The 21,150-nt window shown below is 40.3% G+C and overlaps 1 protein-coding gene across 1 annotated transcript in view; it reads left to right on the top strand.

Annotated features, from left to right (window-relative positions):
* Positions 1 to 21,150, top strand: part of me1 (malic enzyme 1, NADP(+)-dependent, cytosolic) — a 98,081-nt gene that overhangs the window by 69,393 nt on the left and 7,538 nt on the right. Inside the window, exons 6-12 of the mRNA XM_030071995.1 lie at positions 3,953 to 4,056; positions 13,159 to 13,268; positions 14,971 to 15,068; positions 17,704 to 17,817; positions 19,457 to 19,562; positions 19,953 to 20,095; positions 20,599 to 20,772. Of these exons, the coding sequence (XP_029927855.1) occupies positions 3,953 to 4,056; positions 13,159 to 13,268; positions 14,971 to 15,068; positions 17,704 to 17,817; positions 19,457 to 19,562; positions 19,953 to 20,095; positions 20,599 to 20,772 (849 nt within the window). The remainder of the gene's footprint in view (positions 1 to 3,952; positions 4,057 to 13,158; positions 13,269 to 14,970; positions 15,069 to 17,703; positions 17,818 to 19,456; positions 19,563 to 19,952; positions 20,096 to 20,598; positions 20,773 to 21,150) is intronic.

Raw genomic sequence — 21,150 nt, 5'->3', positions numbered from 1 at the left:
GCGGGCCTGTTTTGGTTAGAGGTTTCTGTCCTTTCATCAGAGTTTGTCTTACTAAAGCTCAGGCTGATTATGTTTTGCCCCCTATGCACTGAGAAGAAAAGTGTGCCATGGTCTGAACACCACTCAAAGCATCCAACAGTGATTATTTTCCCCACTGAAAACAATGAGAAAATGAAGCCTCTGTTTTAAAGGTCACATGTGGACACACCGCAGTCAGTGGGTTTGTGTGTGTCTGTTTGAGTTTGTTGGGGATAAATGAAAGTCTGCCCAAAGAGCTTAATGAGGAACTCTTGCACTGACATTCAGACAGTTATTTGGAATGAGTAGACCTTTTTCAACTACTGTTACAGAAATAAACACAAAAATAGGAAACATACACCAATGCAGTAAACCTAAAACGGGATTTTAAAGTTGCACCAGGCAAGATTTTATCCGAGAGTGCCTATGACTTACCAGCACTTTGGGTTGCCACATCCCTATAGTATGAGATGCCCTAGATTTGCCATATTTTCCCAGATGAAATTCTGGTGTTGGGTATAATCACTGGTGGCAAATCTCCTGCACCCGCAGGAAGCAGTGAATCTAAATTTAAAAATACTAGCAGCAAGTGAGCACTTCATCCAGAGAAAACTGGACTCACCAACAATGGCTGAACCTCTTCACCTCTCTCCAGCCTCGACAAAGTTCCCCTGTTTCTTTGGACTTTCTTTGGATTTCCGTTTCAGCTTCCATTAGCCCTGTGGGATATTTATCCAGGGAAAGAGGAAAGGCAAAAAAATGACCGGCCAGAGCTCTTGGAGATAATTTTTAATTATGCTGTGGTAGAGACTTGTACAAATCACTGCGTTGATTAACAAGTTGTTTTTCCCTTTTCAAATTAAGACTGAGAAATCAAGAAATCAGCGAGAAGATGGCAGCTGGGTCTAATTAGTGCCATCGTTTTCTCCACAATAATTGGGAACCTTCTAAGCCAAACTTTCAAGCACCTGATGTGGTCAGCTATGGTCCATGATGTAGACAGAAGTGTCTTTTCTATATTGGCGGTTTTCTTTCATTTGCATTCACAACAAGGTCAGATCAACATCTTCACAACACGAGGCAGTGATGCTCATGAGAAATGCAGTCTTCATTCCAAGAAACACTACCACTTTTGTCCACAGGGGCCGCCAAAGTCAACACAAAACGAAAGTTCCTTGTACTTGCTTTAATAATTCATAGTTGGGCTACCTCTTGCTGCCATTTGGGTCCTATAAGATGTTAAGCTTCCCAGTGCAGCTTCAAAATCAATGCAAAACCAATGTGTCGATAACAAAAACAGAGCCACGTTTTGTCAGGCAGATGTATTCTGTCAAAGCCCTGATGAAGTATGTGTGAAAAGCCCAAAGGAAAGTCTCTAAGCAATCTGTCACTGCTATGAGGCATCCACTTCCACCTAACTCTTCACTCACTCTCAATCCCTCTTTCTCTCTCTCTCATCGACCTCTGCTCTTAATTCTCACTTCTCTGCTGCATCCCTCTCATCCAAAGTCAAAGTTCACTGGTGCTCCCCCTTCATCTCCTTCAACACGTCGCTGTGAATGAACAGACGAGAGTCTCCACCTTGAACTCTGCTGAGATGAGAAGAGTATGGGTTGTGCAAATAAACTTCCTCCTTTTGCATTCCATCTGCATCGGCTCGAATGCAAATCCTCCTTTGATGGGCTGTTTAGGCCATGTAAATCTGAAAAGCAGCACGTTCACCCTGTTTCCTATTTCCCAAATATTTGCTTATTTACCTTCTTAAAAGCAATCGCCCCCCCTCCACCAGCCACTTGAATTCATTTCCATCCATCTTGAAGTCTTAAAAAACAGCCACAGTGGGGTTTCTTCTAGACGCGTGAGCTACCTCCAGTTGTCACGTGCCAACTCAGTTACGCAACCATCACCAAAGGATGTTCATTATATGGCAGGTCATGATACAAGGCCATGATACAAATTAACTATAACTACTCAAGAAATTTGGCAGGACAGAGGGACAAAAGGACTCTAAATAAAGCCAGCAAAACAACACACTCTTTTGAATTGTGCCTAAAGGAAATGTCTATTACAAAGATATGAGCAGAGTGCAATGTAAAATAACATAATTATTAAAGATTTAGTCCAGCATGATAATTCAGTCATCCTGCACATTAATGACTTCTCCCCTGAGGTGTTTGAAGATGATTGATATTACAGTAAAAGTGACAAAACTGCAACAGGGTTAAGTTTAGGGTTTGCTTTTCACACAGATGTGTCTGCTGCTGATCGTGTGTGAACTGACAGGAGGCGTTTCTCACAACTCTATGATCACACACATGGTCCGCGTTACAGCATGGAGAGGTCAAGGGGTTTCAGAGGGGCAGGTGTGTGTGTGTGTGTGTGTGATGTGACCGTGCATATGCCCTTCATTTTTCCATTCAAGGAACTTCAAGACTAGACAGAAATCATGAAGAGAGTAATTCTTCAATTTCATACATTCCCTGAATTCCTGTGTGGTTCCTGGTGGATGAAGGTTGGCTTTGTGTCAGAGTACCTTGGCGATACACTAAGACATGTACTAAACACACGCACAGACACACACACACACACACACACACACACACACACACACACACACGCACGCACTTTATACTTCCATTTTGTTGTGTAATTACTCTGGTCACAGGTATCAAATTGTCCTGTCCCATGTAATAGTTTGGTTCCCTTGATGTACTGTAATACTCCAGTAAAGGGTAATTTACTGCAGATTATGCAGTAGGCAGTAGTCAGTTCAGGCTGACTGAGTTGGCATTTAAGATACAGAAGAAGGCAGGGGTGGCTGAGTCTGAGGAGAAAATGAATAAACTTAATGAGGAGAAGGCAGGATGGCCAATCTTTGGTGAGGTTGTCCCCTTTGTATCTTTATTTTGAAAGGGAGTTTCTTAAAGTTTGAAACAGAAAAAAATGTAAACAAATAAATTAATAAATAAAATCTGTTCTGGGTTCTTGTGCTTTCCCATTTTCTCTTTGTCTACAGCATGTGCAAAATATACAAATACTATAAAACAGTTATGTTCTCCTCGTCTTGTCTCTCAACCTCTTTCTCTCATAACAGCAATGCATTCGAGTCCAGACTGGCTGTGCAACTCACTTGCTGTCATTTATTCTTTAATAGATAATCATTAGCTTGCACAGGGTCTACAAAAGCTTTGCAACCGTATGGATTTTAAAACACAATTGGGAAAACACAACAACCTCACAAGACAGACAGTACAATGTGATAAACATCAATATTGCAACTCAAACATGTTGAGAAATTTGACATGTTCAAGATATCTCATATAAGAGTTCTAACATTGATACACATAAAAGCCATACAAGATTTGAATGTAAAAATAAGTCTTTTATATCAGTTGAAAGCACAAACTGGGGCTGCAGCAGAGAACAGCATCTTATTAAATAAGACTCTGTAGAGTCACTCTGTTTACTCTGATGTCTGGTATGAACACTTCTTCACTTCAGTTTACGAGAAGTGAAAAATCATAACTTAAGGAGGAAGTCCAAACTGTCTCCTAAACAGCCGTGAACAAGCGCTCTTTTTCCAGAGAAAGCTGGGCTCTCTGACATTAAATCATTTGCCTCTCTTCTCCTCCCTTTTGGTTTCCTTTGGTAAAGCACCATAGACCAGCTGGTTGGTAAACATGAGTGTGCTGGATGCACTTTACTGGCAATTGAAGGCCTAATTTCTCAGTTACCTTTGAAGCTGCCAGTGTGTGAAGTTGCTTAGTGCAGTTTTCAACACAAACATACGAAGGCCAACATATTAGGCAGGGAAGGAGCGATTTTTGTCGGTGTTTTCCAGTCAGTTTGCTAGCCAGGTACTCTCTTGCCCTTGTCCTTCACACTGCCTTTTCTCACCTCTCACTCTCCCCTCTTCCTCCACCTGTTTTGGCAGGAGCTGCTGAAGGACCCTTTCTACATCGGGCTGAGACATAAGAGAGTGCGAGGCCAAGCCTACGATGACCTGCTGGATGAGTTTATAAAGGCTGTGTCAGACAGGTATGACTGCACCGGCCTTCAAATGCATCACTTCCCGATTTCCTTCATGATGTCTGCTCTTGTCATTTTTGATATTAACAACACATGGAGCTCTTAAAGGAAAAATGTTAAGCAGTTTAGCATATTAGTCCATACGTGGGCATTGAGAGTTACCTGTGAAGACCCTGAAGTCAACATTGAGACTAAAACATCGATAATTTGTTTTGCATTGCAGTCAGACTAATTGCTTAAGAGCACCATAAAACCCTAGATTTATGTGTCATATTAGTTGTTGCATATTTAGACTCCAAAAGTGAGTGATGTATTTTCATGATCCAAGTATGCATGGTGGTGCAGCCAAAGCCTTGCATCTAAAAAGGGTTTGTGGGATTTAGGGATATGGAAATTTCTTAAGTCCCCGGTGATTCAGTTTCACTTTTCGTGAACTAAGTTTTGGTTGCTAAGCACTACCAGTCAAAATTCATACTGGAACTCATACTGGCAACATTAATAGCCTGTTGAAAAGTGATCAGAATGACTTAGCAACCATTGATTTGATGAGCATAATTCTGTGTAGACAGATGGGTGAGGGAACATCTAAGCAGACAGTGAGAGGACATTTCATCTCGCACTAGCTGAACCACTTGCATGATAATATTTATTCCGAACTGTCCACACCAACCTGACATGTTCAGTAATCCACAGAAATCCAGCATAAGATGTTTTTTTTCCTATTTCCGCTACATCAAAGAAATCACTGCTGCAAACACTGCCAACCAATTTATGAGAATATTAATGTTTTTCATCATAGACCAGCCCAATTTTGCACAGTTTCCTCTCTCAAGAAATGAAAAGTGCCAAAGTTAGCAGGCACAGAGCTTGAATTGGAGTACAGTGGACTCTCCCATGCAAATCAGCATGGCAAGATTGTTGGAGTGGCCATTTTTCTGTGTAAGAACTGTGGCCATTATATAGAGCTAATCCTTTGTTCCAGTTGGTAGTAAATATTGTTTACTTCCTACTTTTAGCAGGCAGCCACAGCGCAACATATTTACTCAGTTCTCAATGGAGTGTAACACACTTTACTACCCTGTATGTGCATCATAACTGTAGCAAATAACCACAATTGCCATTTTATTTTGTACCAGCCAAATGACTGTGGCAAACAGTTCGATGACTGGTCTGCTTCTGTGTAGCACGGTCTGCCGCACTGACACCCTTATCCATGATGCAATGCGATATTGAGCTTGTGCAGACAGCAAAAAACAGCCATCATCAGGCTAAGCATTCATCATATCAGGATGTCTGACGCACCTCATGCAGGTTTCTCAGAGCCAGGATAAAAGTTAAGCCTGGTTTTTGTAAACAGGATATGCCATTTACAAGCACCAGCTTATGACTGTAATGCTTGAGTATTCCTAAGGCTAAAGGAATATTAGTGACCATGTAAACATAGCCATTTATAGGATAGAATGGAGGTATCGCCTTTGGTTTGTAGAGGAATCTGTTTAGAGACTTTTTGGACTGCAGTGGTCCCAGTCCAGAGAAAATATCTGCCCACGCTGTACACACAGACCCCCTTGCCTAAATTCCCTAAGCACAGAGGATACATAACTTGAGTTGTGATGTAATCCTAACCCCTGTCTCCACAAGTTTCTGCAATGGATGGAGGTCGTGGGTTAGTTTTGGCTTGTTCTAGGTGGATGCAGAGCAGGGCACATAACTGTTTTGTATTTCGTCTTGTTTAGTTTGTACGTGCTTCGATCTTATCTGCCCCTTCTTCTCTGAGCTGGAAATAGAGGAGGCTTGCGCTGTGCGTACCCCCAGGTCCTGTATGTGTTTATTACAGACCTGTCCTTGATGAGACTTCTGTAAATTTGTATGCATGCATGTGCTTCCATGCATTCCGACATATATGTGTATCGCTCTGTCCCTGTGTGCCGTGGAGCCATGGCGGCCACAGACACATGGGCCTGGTTAAGCCCTGTCCTAGCCCAGAGAGACCAGAGTCCAGAGGGAGAAGCCTGGGTCTGGGCCCCCTCCAGCTGGCAAGAGGAAGCCATGACTCTCTAATAACCGGGTGGCTTCTCAACTACAGGGAACAGTGATGCCTTTTCCCCGAAGGAGCCGGATTGGCGGAAAATGAATAATTATGGGGTCCGAGATTGAATGAATGATTACAGCCATACACTTTTTAAGTAATATTCATGTTCAAGTTTTCTAAGAAATGAGGGAAAAGGTAGGTAATTTGAAGTCATTCATCTCATAATGCTACAGATCAAATCATCAATAATAACCTAAACTCTGGAGGCCTTTTTCCTCCATCATTTTGAAAGATCTTTGTTGAAGGAGAATGGGCAATAATGAAGCCAAATGTTTGGTTTCATGCCAGGTACCCATCTTTCAGTTGAGAGTCTCCTCCTGTTTAACAATCTACAGGTGTCGCCTACTCTTTTTGTCGACAGCCAGAGTCTTCCAATGAGATACAATCTCATCGATCCCACAGTTACCCACAACACTTTCATAAGGATAAACTAAGGCTCAGCATTGCTTTGGAAGCCTTTCAAAACTTTAGCCATGCTTTTTTTCAAGGTAACAATAGCATCACATGTGATCCATAAGGCATTTTTGCTGCTGAAAAATGAGTTCTATACAAGAAAGTCAAGGTTCAGATGTATTGATTCTATGTGGCAGCCGATCGATTTGTAATGTAAACTTTAGTTGAATGACAATGGTAGAATAAATAAAGTGAGAATCCGCTTAAAGTAACACTCACATAAAACACATAGAGATTTTAAATTCTGACCAGCTGAATTGTTTTGTCTCTCTTTTTTTCCCAGGGAAGATTTGCTAAGCATGCTTGATTTTTTTTCCACAAAGCCCTGCTTCATATTTGTACGTTTACGCACATTCACATCTGGCTGCTGCCATGTACAACCTTTGCTCAAGGGCAGGTTGAACTTTGACAGTGGTTGCTGCGGGTGTATCAGTCTTTATTATTCATCTCCCCCACGCAGATTTCCCTAGCTGGTCTGGAATTCAAACCGCAGACTTTCCAGTGTGGTGAGTTTGTCAAATGTCGGTTCAGTGACACTAAATAGCTGTTACCAGTTTGACTTTATGCATTCTCTCAAAGTAAAAAAAAAAAAAAAAAAAAAAAAATCTCCATACAGTACACAAATACATATTTTGGCCAATTTTGTGTATGTATATATATGTATGTGTATATATAGGTATACTTGCAAGTGTACAGCATGTTGTAAACAGTGCTTAAGAGGGAAATGATTGGAAAAGATTGTGAAAATGTACAGCAATATATTGCTTACAGTTTGGCCATTTCAGTTATTTTGTCCACCTTTGCATCTGCACTGTTGTGGTTGTGTGGCTAGATTGGCATCTTGGATCTTAGAGAGTAAAGATTAGTTGGACAAATGGAGTGATGGAAGTGATGGAAGGAAAAGAGGAAAGGAGAAAGAATGCAGACTGTGTTTCCGTCTTTAATGACGGCTAGGGGATTTGAGAAATAATGTGTGCTGAGAGATGCTGGCTCTCTGGAGAGGGAGAGGGGGCTGGGGATTTATTAAGAGGGACCAGGCCACAGCCTCAAAGCCCCGTAGGGACAGCGGTAACAGACATTCAGTGTGTGTGTACACAAACATGCACATAAGCACACAGGTTCAACAGCTGTGTTTGGACAGAGTGCCCTTGTCCATGACCTTCCTTGTGGAGGTCCCAGCTCATTCTTATGAATGCACTCCAGCTAAAAGAATCACTTCATGCCTTCGTCTCTGTTTCTATTTGCTCCCTTCAGGACTGGCTGTAGATGTGCTTCTACTCTACTTCCTCATAGCTAGAGATCAAGAGGCATGGTTCAGATTTCATCAAGTCTACAGTGAAGCCAGATTAAGTTTCCTGAAGGAGCCGGCTCACATATTAACTCTCTTATCCCACACGCCGGCCCAGACATAACACCAAAAGTCTGAGCGATCCGCCACATGGGAAGGCGGCTGTCATCTCGCATCTCATGCTCTTTTTCACTGCATCAGACATTAATAGCATTGTCACAAACATTTACACTCTCTCTCTGCTGGGCGGGTTTGGTAGTACGAAGCAAGCAACCATGCATGTAACCCTTTAGACACCAATGAGCCTAATTATTTTTCCCTGGTGTCACACCATTTCCTCTTGTATTACTGAAGTGAGTCGTAAATCTCAGCAGAATAATGGTGAAAATAACAAAGGAGCTCTGTGTTGTGCTGGTTGTTTCCCTCTGATGGTTTGAACAGTCCCACGGAAAGAAAAGTCTGATTGGTATCTTGTTGGTTGATTTCTTTTTCTTGAAGTCCCCAGTGTCCCAGTTGATCACATCAATAGCTTTTATATGATCACTGCTATCAAAACCTTCTTCTGAGAAGCAGGAAGCAAACACATTATCAAGATTCAGCTGGATCCTGTTGTGAAAAGATTTTTACCTTCTCCATCCCTACCAACCAATAAGAAGTCCTCCAGGAGATATTGATGGTATGCCACATTATTTCTGGGTAAAAGTTTAGTGTCCTAATGCCACTTGGGGCTGCCAATGTGCAAAATAGTGCAGCTTCAATGGGACGCCATCCAATTCCAGTATCCGTAATGGAGGTCAGCCGTGGACAAACTTCACTAAGCTCTGTGCTTACTGTTCTGGACTATAAACCTCTCCATTGCTCAAATGCAGGTTTATATAATTTACATGTCCTCTTAAGTTTCTTATTATTTTGTCTTTTGGCTTTGGAAAGGAGGTGAAAACCAACAACATGGCTGGTCGGCATGAGTTGGTATTACTTTACATCATTAAGTTCTTTTCAAAGCACACATTTGTTTTACGACTGGTTTGTTCTGAAATTGCAAAGTGGAGGTTAACATTAATATATGAACACGGCTCAAACTATATATTAGAATAATGCTCTTCCTTGCCTATTCTAATCTTGTTCCCCCTTTTTTATTTTTCTGTCATTTCTGTAGTTGTTCCAATGTTTTGGTGCCTCAGGCTGGGAAAAGTGAGAGGCCATAGCAGAATCTCGTGTTTTTACTGTCTCTGAATTACATGCATTAACAGGTGTAGAGAGGATCGTTTCCCCTCCTGTTCTCTCATCCCTGTAACAGATGGAGTGTTTTCCCAGCCAGGCACTCCTTCGTCTCTTGACAAAGCATTAGACAGGGAAATGGAAGACAGTGATTCCACTGCCAGATCAAGACGGGACAGATGGGTAGTTTCTTTCTTTTTTCCATAACATCCACAATCTTGTCTCCACCATAATTCAGAGCTCCTGGCACGCAAAAATCCTAATACAGAGCTGGATGGACAGCGTCCTTTCAACACCGTTTACTGTCCATCCATCTTGTCTTTCGCTCTATATGTGACTCTATTCTCTCTCTCTCTTTTCAGAGATGAATGCTATTTCTCACAACCTCAGGAGTCAGGAATATCACTGGTGTGTTTTTCATGTTGATTTTGAGCTGGGTCACCGCCCCCGATGCTTCTGTAGTTTAGATACAAAAGCAAATGCAGCTTCCACAGCCTTTGTTCAGTATGTTTTTTACAGCTAGCAGAGAGATGCATTGTGGGAATGTTGAGTTCCATTCAGAAGGTCGCTAGGGGAAGACAACAGTCTTCAGACAGAATAGGGATGGCGAACACAAATGACCTCGAGAGGAGCTTTAGTCTAGATAATATGTGTGTGTGTGCACCCACCCACCCACCCACCCACAGAAACACACATTGACACAAACACTCCCCCTATCTTTATTGGATAAGGCCAAGACCCAAAGCTTTCAGCACTGGAAAGATGTTCCTTTTCTTTCTCCAGCTCCCGAACCACAACCTCAAATACTCACTCTCCGGTTTATAGTGAGTGGATTCCCATAAATATGCGTGTGTTCACAGCTCAGTCATTCTCCAATGTATGTCAATCGTCTCTAGACTTCATTCATTCTCTTTTTAAAATAGCACTTAGTAAATCGTCAAAGATTAAGTGCATGCTATTCTTATACATCGTGCACTCACATTTCAGTCCAGATTAGTGAAAATAAAGAAGAGATGAATTCAGTATCTGGCAGCTCGTGCTGTTTTCCCCTCTCATCAGTTTTCATTTGAAGCCTCAAGCTGTAATTCTTCCTCTCTGTAATGTATTAGGTCATTTCAACATGTGAGCATGTCTTTCATCTGCATCAGAGCGCTTCCAAATTTACCTCTTTGGACAGGGCAACTTGGCTTTGCCTGAACTGAAGTGACCTCTCCAGCAGCGAGGGACACCAAACCACACAAGAGGGCGCTAAATCGGCGGCGGGGCAGGGCCACATCCAAACTCCATCCTCGCCCGTCGCCTGTCACCCAAAGCCCCGACACAATGAAAACTTTATGGTTCCCTTCTTGGCTTCATTATTTGTCCTTCTCACAAAGCCTCACAGTGCTTTAGTGCTTCTCTTTGCTTGATAGAAAACACATTTTTCTCTCCAATGCTACTGCTGCGTTGGCTGGAAGTCAATCACTCATACAGTCTGTCTCTGTGTTAGGCATCACTGACTTTCAGAACGGCAGGGAAAGGATAAATACTGAGACAGACAGTGGTAGCTCTGATCAGGACATTGAGGGTTTTTTTTATGGCTGAACTCAGTTCTCTTCTCATCCTGCGCTTCTTATTGCCTCTCTTCCGCTCCTCAGCTTCTTCCTCCTACCACTGGAGATTTAAGCAGTTTAACAGCCACTGTAACAAGTGGGAAACAGCTTTAGCGATTGGTACAACAAGAGTATGAAGGAGGAATCTTTTCCATATGCTGTGCGAGGTGGGGCTTGGTGGAAAGACTGAGAGGAGAAAGGGGAAAGAGTGATAGACACTGAAGCAGAGGAGAAAGAAACCAAGCAACCTTCACAGTGAAAAAACAATAATATTATGCAGAAAGATTTGAAACATGCGTCGCCTTGTTGTCTCTTCTTCTGGTTCTTTTGATTGACAGGTCTGCAGGTGTTGAGGGTTTTGGGGTGGCTTGCTGTGTTTGCTCGGCCTGTCCCGAATTTCCACCCTCACTAGGTCACTGAAACATGAGCTCTGGTGTTTTTATTACAGGTTTGAGTCGACCTCGCCCTGTCCACCCATTGTTTCTGTGTGACACTGGACTTTACTGGACTTGATAAACACTGCATAGACAACTCTGCTCTCAGAGATTTGCAGCAGCTGAGGAGCATCACACAGTTGCAGTCAGTGTGCCTGTCTCAGTTAGTGTGTTAAATGCACATTTACAGTATATTGCATAATTATACAACACACTGTAAAACAATCAATTTTATTTATTTAGCTTACAACTGAAATTGACAATCTGGTTTTCCTGAAAAATCTGCCTGTTGGATTAAATCTCAATTGCTTTGAATTTTTACCTGTAGAAGTTTTTCTCAAGCCAAATGACATTAAAAAATAAAATTAGATAAATGTCTTTCCACAAGATTTTTCAAACAGGTTGATTGACATGGGAAGAACGTGTTTTTTGTGACACTTAACTAGTTGTTTTCATGAAGAAGAAGAAAAAATGAATAAATAAATTTTTTTTGTTTATTTATTGTCATAGTCAGTGTTAGAATATTTTCCTAAGTGGAAAAAATCTGTCCTGAAACAAGTGAAAGTGCATTGGAACAAGTGGGATTACATCATCCCACTGCCACATTTTTTTTTCACCTGTTGACAGAATAAGATTTTTTTTCTGAACAATTCATTAAGATGAAGATTTTTACTGTAACAGCCAGGCTTCCCAATTAATGCATCTGTCCTGCATCTGTCTAGTATAAGTATTGCAGAAAAAAATGTAATACTGAAGAACCAGATTAATATATTATAAAATAATTACTAGCTACCAGGCCATTCTTTCCTTTTGAACTTCCTGAAAACCTCCAGATTTTTTTTTTTTAAACCAAGCCAGTTGTGGTGGGGATGGAGCAAAAGTGCAGCAGTTCTGCACGCATCCAGTAAAACCTGGCACTTCTACAAAAGCTCCATCTGTTGAATTGCCGGGGAACCTGGGGCTCTTTCTCTTTGTCGCTGCTAAATCCAATTTATGGACCCGTAATGCTGTGTTTTAATTTGTTGCATGATGTTTTTGCAAGGCATTACTGGCACAGGCTCTTGTGATGCTGTATTGAATATGTGTGATAGGTGGTCTGTGAGCAACTTGTAAAACAGAACTCCACTGGTTTACAGGGAGACTGGGTGGGCCCTGTATTCCTGTAGCGGCTCATCAACTTCAGGTTGTTGCGGTCCTGCTCCTTTGTGGTGGTTCGACCTCCCTCATTGAAACCTATTGTCAGGTGCTGTTGTAAAAGGGATAACAGGTGTCAGTTTGTTAAATGTCAATCAAAAGAAAAGAGTGGGCAAGCTTCTGTGGCTTTAAGTCAAGCCTGAAGCACCATTGTTATGAGTTATTTCAACTTCATTTGATTCTTTTTCAAACGTAGGAAATGTAGATTCTTTTCAAGAGTGGTCCAAAGTAGTCCAAGAGATATAAAGGTCATGCAGATTCAGGATGGTACATCAAAATGTGTTGAATTCAGTCAAGTCACACAGGAGAGAGATACTGACATGGTCACTAGTGTAAACTGCAGAGCTCTAAATATAGCTCTAAATACCTCATAGTCTGGGCATTTTACAGTGAAAACAACTTTGGACCCTAGTAGGGACAACATAATTGGAAAACCAACAAAATGTAGAACATTCTTAAGATAGTTTATGCAAAAAACTCTCTCTCACACACACTGACTGCCTATTTCTTAAGTATATTTCTTAGGTATATTCATAAAACGTATTTCCATGCATTATTATTAGTGCACAGACAAGCCATCACAGGACCTCTCTCTGTTCATGTGTATTCTCCTGCTGTGCTCCTTCAAGCAGTGGGAGAGTGCCCCCCTCAGGACTGAGCCCTCAGTAGTTTTTTTTTTTTTTTTTTTTTTTTTTTTTTGCTGCTTTTGTGCCTGTGGGAAGGTTTTAGTGTGTGTTTCCTCATGTGAGCATCATGCCAGTTAACTTGTATTTATCCTGTGTGGTCATGTCCACACTGTCTTTAAGCTTGATGTTAATTCTGCCTGATTTCTGTTGGCAGGTATGGGATGGACTGTCTCATTCAGTTTGAGGACTTTGCCAATGTGAATGCTTTCCGTCTGCTGAGCAAATACCGAAACAAGTACTGCACTTTCAATGATGACATCCAAGGTAAGCTGTCTGTAAAAACACACACACACACACACACACACACACACACCTATTCTCTTTCTGTCATCTACCCCCTTGCTTATACAACCAATCAATGATTCATTCTCCTCTGACCATCCATTCTGATCCATTCCTCTGAACTTTGCTTTACTTGTTAATGAAATTATAAAATATAGATAACAGTGGCATTAAATTAACTTTGTACAGAGGCAACTTCAACTGATATTAACAGAAAAACTGAAATTACAATCCATTAACCCCATCAAACAAATCAAACAAACAAATAAACAAACTGTTCAAATGTCAAACTGTTATGTTTATGTTCAATTGGTTTCCCTCCTGTAAATAATTTAGCCCATTAAAACAACCCTCATCCAAAACAAATGTCTCATCTGTCACCTTAGTTTTTCTGCTTTTACAATTTCAATTTAATTTTCAGAAGGTTCTGCACTGACAGTTTGAGTTGTATAAGTTTTACTTATAAAGTGCATTTCTGAGTTTTTAAGTATGTTTGCATCATCATGAAAAGACTACAGGAGAGTGCAGTCCCGCCAAAAATTGTGATTGATTTATTTATTTATTTATTTATTTATTTATGCCCTACTTCAAAATCAGCAATAGCAGCATGATACAGGAAATGCCTTATGCCCGGCAATGCCAGTCAGAATTCAGTATTAGTCAGTTGCTCAATACTTAAGAAATAATATGCAACTTTTTCAAATTCTGTAAGTAAATGCCTCTTTTTTTAAAATCACAGACCATTTTGACATGAAGTAGCAGGTAAAAGGGTTTATCACTAGTCTGTCTCAAGTACATCTGATTTAACCACTAGGTGGAAAATAACTGTGACTGTCTCTGAAATTTCCCTTTTAGCTGGACACACACCTGTGAACTGGGAGGTCTGTGGTTACGAGAGTTTGATATTTTGTTCTGTGATGTTAAATCACACCCACTAACATCTCAACCTCAAGTTTTTGTAGAACACCCTCTCTCAACTAGAGTGCCATCTGGTTTCATTAGGAGTGCTGTTAAAAAATAGTCTGACCTTGTTGACATCATAACATAAGTTATAAACTCACACAATAACATAAAATTAGAATAAAAAAAGATAATTACAAAAGTTATCATGAACATGTAGATTATTAGTTGTCATCAAAGATTGTCACAACATCTGGTCCTACAGTGTTTTTTTTTTGCCACACAGTGCGTTACAAGAGAGTTGTGTGAACCTTGTTTAGATGAATATCACTCCAAGATGACAAGGTACAGTGAGGAGTGATGCAAATCTTTATTAATTAATTAATTAATTTATTTATTTATTTATTTGCATCGTGAATTGTAGGCTTTGCTATCATTTATTAGCTGCTGTTTAGTGATTTTTGTAATTGGCTAGTAGTAAATTGACTGCAAAACACCACAGTAATGACATATTTTATACTTTTATACTTTAATCTCATCAAAAATGAATATAATGTTTTCTCAAAATGGCCATGAAGCAAGAAAACATTCTCGTCCTCTGCCTCTCATTATCCATATTTGATTCCTTCCTTGAGTTCCTTCCCTGCATTATATTGACTGTCATCTGTTCTAATCTTTATTTCATTCACAGCAGTAGCATTAATATGATAAATTCTGTGAGATAAATCAATGACATGATTCATATTAAACTGAAATATTGATCTGGCACTCTCATTTCTCTCAGGCACAGCGGCGGTGGCAGTAGCCGGGCTCCTAGCTGCCCTCCGAATCACTAAGAGCAAAATGTGTGACCATACCATTGTGTTCCAAGGTGCTGGGGAGGTAGGTGTAAAACACGACCACTGTCAGTACTCGTTATTTATCAGGACAGAGGTGATGAAGGATCACTCTTCATATAGACCAGTCTTTTAAAAATAAATAAATAAATAACTAGAATACATAAAAAGTACATTCTGCCTAATTTTGTGGGTTTTTTTTTTTTTTTTTTTTTTTTTTAATGGTCTGATTCATCACTTGTTCAGCATCATCACGCCTCTACTGATGTTAACCCTATAAAGCCATTCGTATCATATATGATACACATTTTCAATTCCGTTTTTCGTTTTCAGTTTAATCAATTCTTGACCAAAATACTGTTGTATACCTTTGAACACTTCCCCTGTTCACCCTGAACCATACCATTGGCACTTCAAGAACATATCATATATTATACACCAGAAAGGTTGTGTAATAACATATTTTTTGAATTTTTTTTTAATATATATATATATATTTTGTTATAGGACTAAATGAAGGGTTCAGTTTCAAAAAATTGGAATTTCCTGCCAATTCTTTCATAGTTCAGGCTTTATAGGGTTAATTACAGGCATCCTGAGACAATTTTTGGTTGTGGTTTTCAATCATCCACCATCCTTCTCTCCCCAAACATTGGGGTGCATGATTGCTCCCTTACAATTTAACAAATCATGCCTCAGCATGCGGTCCATTACCATTACACCACGGCAACAGCTTTTCCCTCCCCACAGGCCGTATTAAATGCCTGATATCATTCTCAATAACAGACTTTACTGAATATAAACATACTTCACTGAATATTATGACTGTTCTGACTTGGCAACAAGTATAATATAAGGTCTGTGATTTCTCAATAACTCAACCATTCCTAATCATATCACAATTGTCAGCAGTGCAGTGTTGACATCTTGCACCATACAGATGCACTATTATGTTGTTTCAGCATTGACATCGCAACATGCACATGTGCCTTAGACACAATGCAGGATGTGTGATGTCAAGTAAGTCAAATTAACTCAAACACATCATTCTACAACTTTTTTGCTGCTTGATACAAAAGGAAAACATGCAATGTTCTATAAAAAAATCTGTAAGAAAAGCCCATCAGATACTAATTTAGCCTGATTTCGGGTTCTTGGCTACAGGGTGTGTTGCTGGAGAAAGCAGGCTGTGCATGCACAGTGATCAGTTTGCTATGTGGTGACTGGGTGCAGCTGATCACTTTATAAAACAGCCAAAGCCCCGCCAGTCCCTTACCACAACTTGAGCATGAGCACTGCCTGTTTGTTTTGATAAACTGATCAAGTGCACTCCTTCACCAGAGCACATAGTTAACTGATCACTGTGCATGCACCGTGCATGTCGCCTGGCTGAAAACATGCACAAGGCACTGCTGCTGTCACAGATACAGATGTGGCTTGGATGCTAGAGGCAGGCGCTCAGTGATGTGAGGTGGCTTCTCAGTGCTTTTAATCCTGTTATCAGCAGCATCTTGGCCCGGTACTGTTAAAAAAAAATAAAAAATACTATCATGTGGGTGGCATGGCCTTAAAGTTAGAAATGCTTGACACTCACTTACAAAACTTGCAGTATCCAGATCCATCTATATATTTTGCCAACATAAGACATAAATCTGTTTCTTGCTTGAGTTTAACAGTTTTGCCATCGTCAGCCACACCAGGAGGCCTGTTTATCCTTCACCACGCAGACGAGGCATACATTTGAGCATAAGTCCATTTGTAAAGTTTATTAGACAGCGTGTGTGTGTGCGTTCTCTCTCTACTTGTCATGCTGGTATCAGAGTGCCATATGTGAATTCAAAATTTCCTGTATTTTTTCAAATCGCAATATATATCACAGAAAAAAAGATATCACAGTGTCATTGTTTCCAGTATCATGCGGCCTTAGATGTTAGGCTTAGTCTACTGCAGGCGAATGGTGAATATCAAATCTTAGAAGTCAATACTTTGCATTGTGTCGATGTGGAGAACAGATAAATATACACATATATTATAGCACACAAACAAGTACACATCACTTTCCTGATCGCGCACCTGTGTCTCACACACACACACACACACACACACACACACACACACACACACACAGAGAGAGAGAGAGAGAGAGAGAGACACTTGAATACATGCGGGGGAGAAAGCTCATTAAAACAGAGACTGTTCTTTTGCAGTATTTACTTTGTGTGGAGAAGAGTGATTTCCACTCATTACTTTTTCTCATTCCCAAGTTTTTTTCTCTTTCCCTTTGATTGACTCAGCAGGTGCATACATTTTCATAAAATAACAGCAGCATCAACAACAACAACAAAACACCTTCACAGTCGTATCAGAACTTTCCTCAGTGCACATTTCACACAGTGAGTTAATGTTACTTGAAAAGACAATCGCTTGCCAGTTTGAAAATGTAATACATCATTTTGCTTTGTTACTTAGGGAGGCCAGAGGAAAAGGCTTGAGAACAAGCATTAGCTGTTTGTATTACTGCAAAAAAAAAAAAAAAAAAAGTTACACAGGTGATTGGCATGTGAAGCAAACACCAAGGATTTATTCCTCTTTGATGTAACAGGTAGGCAGTCATGATGAAATAGCTCCTGCAGCATCTCTGTCCCTTTTTGTATTGTCCTCTCCTTTTTTCCTCCACCCAGGCAGCCATGGGCATCGCTGAGCTCATCACCATGGCCATGGAGAAGGAGGGACTCACTAAAGACGAGTGCGTGAAAAAGATCTGGATGGTTGACTCTAAGGGTCTTATTGTCAAGGTATCTTGGATCACACATACTTTATAGGAATGTAAATGAGATGAAGTTAGAACAAAGTTCCACATTAACTGCAATAAGCTAAGAATCATACACAGATACATATTAAATTTTATTTTGTGTCTAAGGTTTATTTGTCACCCTTTCTTATTCATAGTTGATATGCATGAAATTACTTTCCTAAACAATCATTATTTAATGCAGAGCAGGTTTTTGTTTATCCTCAGAATGTGCTACCAGCAGCAGCTAATTTAAATTTAACAAGGATGATGGTAGGGAGACAAAGTTTTCTTTCTTCCCACATTAAGCCTTAAATCTTGTGAACAAGGCTGACTTTATTTTCCAATTTTAAAAAATTAAATTAGTTTGCACCCACCCTCACGTACACACTCAACACTCCCTGACACACCTTCTCATTCCTCTGAAACTGACCTCACTCAGGACCTGTCAGAGAAAAGGTTGAAAACTTTTGCTCTAAAAGTCTGGTTTTCAGGAGCTCAGACTACTTTCCTGTTGCCAGTACTTTTTCTGATTGCACCGACTCAGATGGTGCACGATGGAGCTTCTCTCAAGAGCGAACCATCACAATCTAAGTTTGTCACATTCCCGTTTGAGGAAAGAGAAATCCTGTGTTTTGGAAGTTGCTGAAAATCTGGATAAGATAGTGTGCTGCTGTAGGTATTATCCGAAAACATTTGTCTGGCCAAGCTGCGTGGATTTTAAGATTACATAAACCCAGATATATGTGTGTGTTTGTAATCCTCTGTGTTATTCTAAATGTCAATCTGGCCTGTTTGCCAGCTCAGACAAAGATTTTATTTAACACATATTTGCCTGTGGCCTTTCAACAGTGCCTCTAGATGCTGTTGAAAGGCATCCTGTGGAACAAGGGAACCCACCAAGGTGTAGATAGAATCAAGTAAAGTCACTGAACATTATATATCTATAGTACATTATAGTTTTTAGAGAATGTGAGGGTACATTCTTACATGGCAGTCAATAAATACATTTATCAGGGTTAACTCTTTATATGACAATGGACCAACACAACTGCCTGCATATTATTCAAGGCCTGTCTGTCGTCCCTCATCCCTCATCCCTCCCTTTCCACCAGCCAAGAGGAATAACTATTAGTTCCCTTAGCAAAACAAACTTTGAGCAATTAATCAAAAAGATACCAGCGCTCACTTGGTGTCTTATGGTATTAAATGTAAAATTAAAAACACATGGCTTTCATCACACCTGGTTTCACATGATCGAGTTGGGTCTATGTGAGCTAGGCCACTCAAACCAACCTGCTTTAAAATAACTCCTTTGCCCAAAACATATCCCATCTTTGCAGCACGGTCATGCATACTGTGTCACAGGTAAATCAATATAGTAAATAATATGTGAATTTCATTATTTTGTCTGTGTGGTTATCATTTGTTATTTTATATGTTATTTGAGGGCAAGACTATGCAAATTGAGATTGTGTCCAACTCATCAAAGCTTAACAACACTCTTGCTCCAAAATGATTGATCCTTTAAAAACAAACTCCCCTTGAAATGCAATCTCAATCAATACGTTTTCTGAATTTGAATTCCTCCCCTCTCCTCCTATTTCTTCACGCCCCACGTCTCCCACCACCTAACTTTTTAGGGTCGAGACCAGTTGACTCATGAAAAGAAGAGGTATGCTCACGAACACGCACAGATGAAAAAACTGGAGGACGTGGTGAAGGACCTCAAACCCACAGCTATCATTGGTAAATCATTTTGGATTCAGCACACACCCACTTTATCAGTTTCTCAGTGTTTGTTGAACTGATGTCTCAACTTGATCAGATCACACAGGTTGAAGGGTGGTCCTTAAGGGAAAGGTAGCAAAGAAAAATAAACCTTGAATATAATAAGAAAGTAACTCTGCTCCATCTGTAAATGAAAAACTTACTTTCATGGGACTCAACTCAGAACTTACAGGAAAGCTCCAAGGCCCCATTTAGCTTCTTGAACTGTTTCAGCTATCAATCCCCGTAAATATTGATTCTGACCTTTAAGCTGAAAGTTGATTTTAATATTGATGTAAATTACATCTGAAGAAGAGCTCCTCAGAGCCGCTCGTAAGTGAATCTAATATTGATGACCCTCTGTATTAGGTGTGGCAGCCATTCCTGGAGCCTTCACAGAGCAGATCATCAGAGACATGGCTTCCTTCAATGAACGGCCCATCATCTTTGCCCTCAGCAACCCAACCAGCAAAGCTGAATGCACTGCAGAACAGTGTTACACATTAACACAGGTACTTTCAGAGGATCGTCTGCAGTCCTCCAACACTCCAGTGTTTAGCTACGCTTGCATGCTCCCACAGTTTACTTTGCAGCCAGTGGATTTTGTTTAACTTGTAAGAACTTTTTTTGTAATTGAAGAACTAATATGCATAATGCTTCCCTTTTCTTTCTTTCTTTCTTTCTTTCTTTCTTTCTTCTGTTGATGTGGCAGCACTGTGGCATCTTTGTCCTTGATTTTTTTTTTTTTTTTTTTTTTTGTTAAAATGTAGAATTCTTTCCTTCTTGTGCACCAGGATTTTTCCAGGGACAGACCTGCCAACACCAGGGGGTTGATAGAAATAGAATGTAGCAAAACAAACTTTTAAAAAAATGGACTATTAATCAAAAAGAATGCAAATTATCAAACAGCATGCAGTAGCATAAGAAATGATTAACTGCGTAGCACAATAATGTTTCATAGCTCATATCTATCAGCAAAATAGATAATACGTTGAAAATGTATCTTGTGTTGCAGGGCCGGGGCATCTTTGCCAGTGGCAGTCCGTTTGACCCCGTGACCCTGCCTGATGGGAGGAAGTTCTACCCCGGACAGGGAAACAATGCTTACATCTTCCCCGGTGTGGGCCTGGGCGTCACTGCTTGTGCTATCCGCCATATTACTGAAGAAATATTCCTCACCACAGCAGAGGTAATACACTCATACATGCATATGTGTATGCATTAATGTGTACTTACTCACACAGCACACACTAACCTCCTCCTTATATTACTTTCTTCTGGGTCTGGTTGTTAACATCGTGTTAACATCTGTCTGCCTCTGTGCCTGTTTTTGTGACACTATTGGATTATGGATGGATTTATCTTCACTTTTTAAAAGCAAAGAAGCTTAAAAACCTGTTGATGCTGATCTATGACCTCAGTATACTGAGACTGAACACTGAGACCTTGATAACATAAAATTTATCTCATAGTTGTCAGGAATATGAAATTCAGACTGGCAAGCAGCAATAACAAGACAATCCGTATACCCTCTCTCTGCGTGTCGTCACCCTCTAGCCACTCAGTT

This window comes from Myripristis murdjan, chromosome 16 (genome assembly GCF_902150065.1).
Source record: "Myripristis murdjan chromosome 16, fMyrMur1.1, whole genome shotgun sequence".
NCBI lineage: Eukaryota > Metazoa > Chordata > Actinopteri > Holocentriformes > Holocentridae > Myripristis > Myripristis murdjan.
Note: the sequence above shows the minus strand (reverse complement) of the source record. Positions and strands in the feature narration are given on the sequence as shown.